The sequence below is a fragment of the Orycteropus afer genome, unplaced genomic scaffold, assembly GCF_000298275.1.
Source record: "Orycteropus afer afer isolate SDZICR_OR568_19922 unplaced genomic scaffold, OryAfe1.0 scaffold00040, whole genome shotgun sequence".
Taxonomy (NCBI): domain Eukaryota; kingdom Metazoa; phylum Chordata; class Mammalia; order Tubulidentata; family Orycteropodidae; genus Orycteropus; species Orycteropus afer.
The window spans coordinates 14370566-14379463 of NW_006921627.1; the positions used below are offsets into that span (position 1 = coordinate 14370566).

The following is an 8898-nucleotide window of genomic DNA, read 5'->3' on the forward strand; positions in this document are numbered from 1 at the left end:
AAAAGAGGAATGTACAAGGCAAGAAAATGGGTGGGATGTAGGTTTACCTCCCCAAAGGGAGAGGTAGGGGTTTTCTAGCTTGTGTGATACAAGTAGCAAAATCTGGTACTCCCTCTTCCCTCTGGAGCATCCCAACGTAGCTATGGCCCAGAGTTTACTCTTTGTTGTCACTCCCTTAGTGTTACACATTTTTCACCTGCATCCATGGCAGGGTCACCAGCCAGTGACTTACTTGGTTGGCATCTTTCTGATTTGCTGCAGGGACTAAAACTGTTTGACTGACACCTGTGTGAGACTGTTGTCATTTTTTCGGCATCCCCATTCCCCTCCAGTTTATCTGTTGTCTTCTACTTTTTCAATTTCAACTCTGCTGTCCTATAGCTTTATAAAACAAGAGTGTGTGGGGCTAAGGTCAGGAATATAAGCACCTGCCTTAGGCACTATTCCTTGTACAACAAAAATATAAATATTTTTTCTCTTCCTCAGTAAAAGGATGAAATTCGTCTCAGTTGTCTTAATCTATTGTAATCTCTCTCTACCCTTTTTCACAGAAATGACTAAGCCAACATGGTCTTTTTTTGTTATTATTTTTTAATCTTAAGTGTTTTGTACAAAAGTGTAGGTTTATTATTTTTTTTTTTTTGCATTTTAAAATACAAGGGTGTGTGGGGGAAGGTATGCAAACAAAAAATAAAAAGATGTTGTATTTACATCATTTTCCCTGTTTAAAAAGAAGAATTCCTGTTATCACTTAAAGTCCAAAGATGGAAATGAGTTCATTTTCTTCCCTAAAACCTATAAAAGCCCCTGCCGATTGAGTCATCCCTTTGTCTACTGGAGCCACTGAATTCTTCAGTGGCTCAGAGGTTCACTATTACAGAAATACCAGACACATTTCTGGGCACATGGCCTAATAAACAAAAAGGTGGAAGCATCAGAATATTAAAAACCCTGTACCACAGAAATGTGGCCAGGGAGATACTTCCCTGAGCCAGCAGAAGGGGCAGGTGTGACAGCATTCCACACCCAGATTAGAGGAGAGCAGAGTCCTAGATGCCTCACTTCTATTTCTATTCCCTTTCCAGATAATTGGAAAATAAAAAAGGTAAAATGACATGTCTGGGAAGAAAGTGCAACGTGATGTTTACAAACACTGGCAGAGGGAAACCTTAGGAATAAAAGCTGTGCTAGCTTTTACAAATGGCAAAGGACTTCCCACTCCAAGGTAAACTGACTTCACTTTCCTGGAACCCCAGTAGCAGAGGTTGTCAGTTTCTTTCCAATTGACTGAATTTCTGTATTAGGCATTTTGGCTTTATAAATTCAGGATCTAGTTCAAGCTCTAAAATGTCACCCCAATGTCAACAAATGTGATACCTTATAATCCTGTAATTGAGAACATTTTCTTGTCCTGATCACAGGTGGGAAAAACAAGTCTAGGACCTCCCCAGGTTCAGACCAAATAGCAGGGCTATTTGCAACCAAGTAATCATGGCAGAAAAGTTCCAAGCAGCAAGAAATTCCATCCAGATTCTCACAGGGCATGTGTTCTGGAGTAATAGCATGAAAGCAACTGAAATTTGTAGTTATTTAAATTAAGGAAATCCAGTGTCTCAAAAACTTGTGAAAGTTTAAGAAAGAAAGGGCCAGGGAGCCTGCCATGTCCTTTGGCCCATTTTCTATCCTACTTGTACCTTCTGATAACAAGAGATAGTCCAGTAGCCTCTCTTGTCACTGGCCCTATTATCTCTATCCTATAACTGTACCACCTTTAGAAGAAAACAAAATAGGAAAAGGAAGGGAATTCTAGTGAGAAGATTCAAATATAAAGCAAACTGAAAAAGCAAGACCAATATCAAGGGTTCAGTGAGAGATGAGGAAATACTTGAGAAATCTGGCTGAGTATGCTTTGGTTTGGGGGACTGAAGAAGAGGCTGGAAATTTAAAGTGCAATCACATTGGTAATAAATGATCATCCCTTTCTTCTGACTCTTCCCCAAGCTGGTCATCCCCCACACCACGATACGCAGCAGGCACATTTCGGGGTTTAGAACGGCACACAAAGTCACAACCATCCTATAGGGAAAAAACAAGGTAGAAATAGTTTAGAACATCATCTTTAGAGTAAAGCAAGGTATATGGTGGTTTAAGAACAGGCAAGAACTGATTTTTTCCAGGGATAATGAACAGGAAACTCAAAAGATCCAAGAATGGGACTAATTTCAATTTTGGGAAAAGAAACAGTGTCTCCTTTCCTCCATCCTGCTGGACACTGCCTAGTAGTTTCCAACTCATAGTGACCCTATAGGACAGAGCAGAAATTCCCTATAGGGTCTCTAGGTTGTGATCTTTACCAGGAGGAGTGTGGGTAGTACAATGGTTAAGCTCTCGGCCACTAACACAAAGGTTGGTGGTCTGAACCCACCAACAGCTCCTTGGGAGGAAAGACCTGGCAATCTGCTCCTGTGAAGATTACAATCTAGGAAATCCCATGGGGCAATTCATTGTCCCATAGGGTCGCTGAGTCAGAATTGACTGGATAGCAACAACAGATCTACGGGAGCAGACTGCCAGTTTTATTTCTCCCCCAGAATTGCTGATGGGTTTGGTTATCAGCCAAGTACTTAACCACTGCACCCCCAGGGCTCCATCTCCTCCATCCAGACCCCTTAATAGCCAGGCAGGACTTAGCAGAAGAGATTATTGAATCAACAGTGCTGATCTTCCAGCAAAGTCTTAGTGAGGTCAGAAACTAAGATGTTATACCACCTATTACTTTGTACTAGCACAAGTGACAATCTGTTTGCCTGGGACTTTTGTGCTTTTGGCACCAAAATCTCCATGTCCCAGGAAACTCTACAGTCCTGGGCAACACAGAACAGTTAAGTCACCCAACCTTGTAACAGGCTATAGACTGAGCTAGCTGCCCTGTTACTTACAGCTACTAGGTTGCCAAGATCCTGCCAAAAGGCTAAGTGGGGAAACTGCTCCATTCCCTTGGCTCCCACCACCAGGCGCTGGTATAGAAATCCCCCGATGATATAGACAGCCACCAGTGATGCAAATCTGTAGTGCAGAGGAAGAAGAAAGATATCTATACTTAAAAATTGAGAAATAGTACAACTCAGATACTAAGAAATAACCTATATTCCTCACTAGCTGATCCCTAAGCTATGTTCTGTCAATAAGTAATAATGCTGTATGAAAAAGGGGCTGGTAGCTTCCTTGGATAACCAATTACTTGTGTGAGAAAAGCAAAATGCTCAGAATAAATGAGACACTGTGTATTTCTGTTATACATATAATTCATTTTCTCCAGAAGTTCTTATAATCTAATGGGATAGTATTAAAAATGGTCTAGCTCTCTACAAGAAAAAGAAAAAACACCCCACGTACAAACAATTACCAGGACAAAACATTACACCTACTTTTTAATTTGCATACCCACTGCCATTGAGTCATTCTGTGACCCCTCCATTGGATTTCCAAGGCTGTAAATCTTTATGGAAGTAGATTTCCTCATTTCCTCCCACAAAGCACGTGGTGGGTTTGAACCACTGACCTTCTGGTTAGCAGCTAACTGCCTTATCCATTTCGCCACCAGAGCTCATTTTTTAACTTACACAGTCAAGAGTTTTAAGATTTTTTTTACAAAGTTCTCCCCCCTCAATTAAAGTAATAAAGCACACATACAATTCATACTCACTTATCACCAAATAGTTACTCTTGACTTAAAAATAAATAAGTAAAAGGCTTGCACTGATGAGAGAAACAGGGTACTCACATGACAAGTAAGATAGAACCCACACTCAGGTGGGAGACTTCTGGGGAACAGGCAAGGCTGCTATCCAGTTCAAAGAGGTAGAAACAATCTTGGACTTTACCTCGCTCCTCAGACACAGGGTTAAAATTATCCTAATGATGAGAGGATGAAAGCCAACAATTATGAGGTAAACTGTTTGTTTGATGCCAAAAACCCACAAACCAAAATCTTTTGCTTCTCTTGGTTCAATAATCTATTTTCCATGAATGATGGGTGATGGGTGTCTATGACACAGGAAAAACTCCCATCCCGGTGCACCTTCCACCCTTTGGAAGTTCGTTCCCACCTCAGATTGGTCCTGTCATCTCCCTAGGCTCATATACCCCATGAAACCTCACCGCTAGAGTGTGTCGATTACAGGAGATCATCACCACTGCACGACGCTGCTCCTTGCCACAGTGTCTGTCATATTCATCACCTCCTTTATAGATCAGCATGATCCAATTACCTAAAGAGCGACAAGAAAAATTAAACTATGGAGTAGGTGAAAAGCAGAGTGGAACTGAGAAGTTCAGTGAGATTGGTATTAATAATAACAAGTCTCAACAGTAAGAGCTCTGTATATCAGAAATGTAGTTGAAATTTGCTTCCTTACAACAGCTTTAGTGTTCCTTGTTGAAGACAATTAAGAATCAGATACTCCTATAGCAATAGTCTTAATTTTCCACATTAAAAGCAGACAGCTGATAGTGCAACACGAATTATAAGCCATACCTTTACTTAACACCGACTGACACTTTCTGAACAATTGCTAACAGTAAAAGAAGAGGGTCCATATAATCACTGGGTAGTAGGGGGAAGTCTGTCTAAGATTTAAAATTAGCCACAGATAAATTCAAAGTGGGTAATTCTTAAGACTGGACTACAATTCTTCTTCAGTTATTTACTATGTTCAAAGTTCTTCTGCAAAACATATCATTTGGTTCTTTCAACAATCATGTGAGGTGAATAAGGTAAGAATTTGCCTTCCAATTTGGATTATGAGAAAACAGGATTAACTGCAATGATTTTTCAAGGTCATAGATCTAGTAACTATGATGAGCTTGGTCAAGAACCCAGTATCTTCTATTTGTCACCCTGTGATAGTTGGAGCTGTGTGTCAACTTGGCTGGACCACAATTCTGTGTGGTTTGAGCTGTTGTGGTGTGGTTGTTCCCATGAGGAGATCAGATGACTATGTTCTGAGTGGCCAGTCTGTTGAAAGGGAATTTCCCTAGGGGTGTGGCCTGCTTCCAGCATATCCAAGGACATCCTGGGAAGAGAGACATTCTTCTGTGGATCGGGATTCTGTTGTCTGTAGTGAACAGTCCACCATTCGGCCTGGAGATCTTGGATTCGTTATTCGTTGGAGTTAACAGCCGGTGTACTGCCTGCCAGCCTTGAGCTCCTCAGCCCCTGTGGTTGCAAGAGCCAGGAAAAACCTCCAGCTTGAAGTTCCAGGAACTTTGGACTTGCCAGCGTCTTTAAGTGTGTGAGCCATTTTCCTAAGATAAATTTCTCTCGATATATACATACATATATATAAGCTTTATTGGTTTTTGTTTCTCTAGAGAACCCAGTCTAACACATACCCCAAACTCTTTTATCATCTGTAGTGGATAATTTGTCTGCTTACATTAGAAAATTAGAATACAGGTATACTCAACATAGTCCTTTCTAGCAATATGATTTTATGACTTTTTAGAACCATCACCACCACAGCCCAAGTTGGCAGGGAAATTTTTATAGACTGATCAGCTTACAAAAAAGGTTAGACTCAAAATTTGACCAGCAAAGTTTGAGTAATGAGAAATGTTAGTGGTTGGTATTTTTATGCCTAGCATGAAAATAAGTATTTGGCAGTATTTGTTAAGTATGTGACTAGATTCTTTTTTCTCCGTAAGTTTTTCACTAACTTCAAAAACAAACACATAAATGTCCTGAGCCTCGCTGATTTCAACTATGGAAATAGAAATTCTCTGGTTCACCATCTAAGGTATGCTGACCCACACATAGCATGATATACTAAAAAGATTAGAAAAAATTGAGACATAGAGGATTGCCAGAGGGATTGACTTGGGATGGATCAATCAATAGGGAGAGGCTTACTTCCGTTGAAGATGTGAGTCTCATTGAGTCTCCCTACCACCGTCTCCTTCCCGCTATTTTTGTTGATCTGCACCAGGCCTGCCCCAGACGTATAGTTGCCAGCTTCCCTGCACACCCTGAACATGTAGATATATGTGTCTGGGCCCTGGCCCACAGTGCTCGCAAAGCTGTAAGGAGATATGAAAAGAAAGAAGACAGTTACTGACTATCAGCCTCAGGAAGAGCAGCTTTTTTGTTTAACCAAAAGAACAGGTGTGCTTGATTTACTTATCTGACCCTATGGCTAAATGTAATAGTAAACAGTAATTTGTTGGATCATAAGATATCCAGGACCATGGCAGACTGTCATGATCACTGATGATGATGGATTAAAATACACTACCCAAAGCAGATATTCTAGGATCCCTGATCTAGGCTAAATATTAGTTACTATTTCCCTATGAATAAGGATACTCCCTTGTTCCTTAATGATCACTTTCCCCAGAAATGCCTTGATAGAAAGACCTGGCAATTTACTTGGGAAAAACCAGCTACTGAAAAACCCGATGGGGCAGAGTCCTACTCTGGCATGTATGGAGTGGCCATGCCTCAGGGTCACATCAATGGCAACTAGTTTTCAGATTACTATATCTGAAGATTCCTTCAAGTTATGGTGATTTCATAAAGCCCTAAACATATTTATACGATCCTTCTAAGGTCTTATTATATTTAGAAATCAAATAGTTTTGAATTCCTACAAGCTGGTCTCTTGATTCTAGTCTTAGAAGCAGCTAGTGTTCTGCATAAGGTAAGAGAATTGCACATAGCTACTAAAAACTTCTGAGAATCTACTCTTTATTACAAGAGAGTAAGGTATCATGCCTAATTAAGATCAATACTGCTGAAGTTCAGATTAAAATCATCTCTCAGAGGTTATTATACCTGTATTCCCTCCATAGTAATACTGAAATAAAATCATTAAGAAGAGGAAAAATACTCCTTCTCAAGTCCCTTAAGGTTCTTCTCATTTTACCTTTTGTTAAAAAGTGGTTTCAGCCTCCTAAGTAGGGCCAACTCTGTCTCTGACTCTTTACCCTTTTCTCCTACCAGGTCGCAGGTTTTTTCTTCTGTCTGCCAGGACTCTTTCACAGCCACAGCCTGGAGCAGCAGCAGCAGCAGTCCGGTTCTCCAATAGTTGTGGAAGGGGAGCATCCTTTTGGGAGAGAGTATGTATGTTGGGGAAAGGAAGGATCAGGGGAAAAAGGAGAGAGATAAAACATGAGCATATAATAAATGAATGGCATTCTAATTCTGCAGTGAGTATAGGATTCTATGCAACAAGTAATACATAATTTTTCTTTTCCCTTACAAAAAAATAATACATTTTAATATCTCTGTGCCAAGAACACTTAAATCAAGAAACTTATATAATGTTCAGTCTAATTCTGGGTCCCTCAGAACAAACTGTGGGGTGAGAAGAGAGAAATGGGGAGGACAAAGAACAAAGAGTTAATTATGATAGCCTGAGTGGACACATCCTCACTCTCTTACTATTTGGCAAAAAGCTAGATTAAGTATTTTATCATTCAAAGTTTATCAAATACTAGTTCATAAATACAAAATACAGCTCAAACCAGTGGACTTTTCTAAGAAAACACTCAGATTACAACTTAAAAAAACATGTGAGCAGCTTAAGTTGGTAGTTGTTAAAAAAGATGTAAGATAGAGAAAGAAACTTCAATACTATGGGTCCTCACTTTGTACACTGATATTCAGGAACATGCAAGAGTGTAAGAGTCTTTGTTTATATCAATCGTAAGAATGTTGAATAAACACAGTACCTAAAACCTGACTTTTATCTACTCTAATGTCTCACCTTCTCTAAAAATTATTTCATCCTGTAAGTTATAGGGGGAAGAATATTCATTAGATCAAAATGAGTGGTTTGAAGAAGTCTGCCCAAACTTACTTCCTCAGGCTAAGTCACACCTAGAATTCCATCCAAGTATACTTGTCTTTCTATGTTCCAAATTGCTGACAACTCTTGGGAATCACCAAGCCACTTTACTTTTTAGGAAATCTTATCTTATTCTAGGAATGGAAATAAGGCTCCCTATTTCTCAAACTCATTTTATTTTCCTTCATCCATCTTTATACCCAGAACATGCTGATTTACCCCTGCATAAGACTACTCTGGTACCCATTAATGATCCCTCAGGACATTACTAAAAAGCTACACCTGTTGTGGATCAATCAATTCCAGCTCAGGGTGACTGTGACTGTTATACAGAGCAGAACTGCTCTGCAGGGTTTTTTGGGACTGTAATCTTTACAGAAGTGCTTTGCCAGGCCTTTCTCCCATGGCACTGCTGGGTGGTTTTGAACTGTCAACATGTAGGTTAATAATCATTTGCAAACTGCTTTGCACCATACAGGGGCCTAAAATTTCATGAAAGTATCACTAATTTTCCTGATGTAAAGATATAATTCTTCCAAACTTTTGTCACTTATAATAATAAATGCTTACAGACTGCACATCTGAACTTTGGTTTGCATACTCTTTAAGTCCTGTAACTCTTTTCCACTGACTCAACTGCATTTTTAAAATATAAAATTTGAAACAGGAAGAACCAAATGGTAATGAGTTTATAGACATAAGAATGTATATCCCCTTTCACATTACTTCCTTGTGAATGAGACTAGGCAGTCAAAGCGATGTGTGTGTTTTTTTTTTTTTTTTTCTTTTTTTTGACACAAGCAATAGAGAGGAAGTGATTCCTCATAGTTGACTAGGAGGTGAAATAAAGAACTCATACCTTAAATCCCACTTTCCTAAATTAACCCACTGTTAAACACACAACTTGACCAGCTGATACACCAAAGACAAACAGAAGCCTTCGTTCCTTAGACAAATTTTGCATGCCAAGTTCCTTATTTTCTCTCAGGATCTAATTTAAAATGTCAACATTCTGGGCTCTCAAGACTTTTATTTTCCCTAGCAGTTTTCT

General features: G+C 39.5%; 1 protein-coding gene across 1 annotated transcript; it reads right to left on the reverse strand.

The window, feature by feature from the left end:
- Positions 1 to 1953: 1953 nt before the first annotated feature.
- On the reverse strand, positions 1954 to 7102 carry M6PR (mannose-6-phosphate receptor, cation dependent). The gene is made up of 6 exons (XM_007937163.2): positions 6924 to 7102; positions 5912 to 6078; positions 4162 to 4271; positions 3785 to 3915; positions 2940 to 3066; positions 1954 to 2076 (listed from the first exon to the last, which is right to left on the reverse strand). The coding sequence occupies exons 1-6, from the start codon at positions 7100 to 7102 to the stop codon at positions 1954 to 1956; spliced, it is 837 nt and encodes a 278-aa protein (XP_007935354.1).
- Positions 7103 to 8898: the final 1796 nt, after the last annotated feature.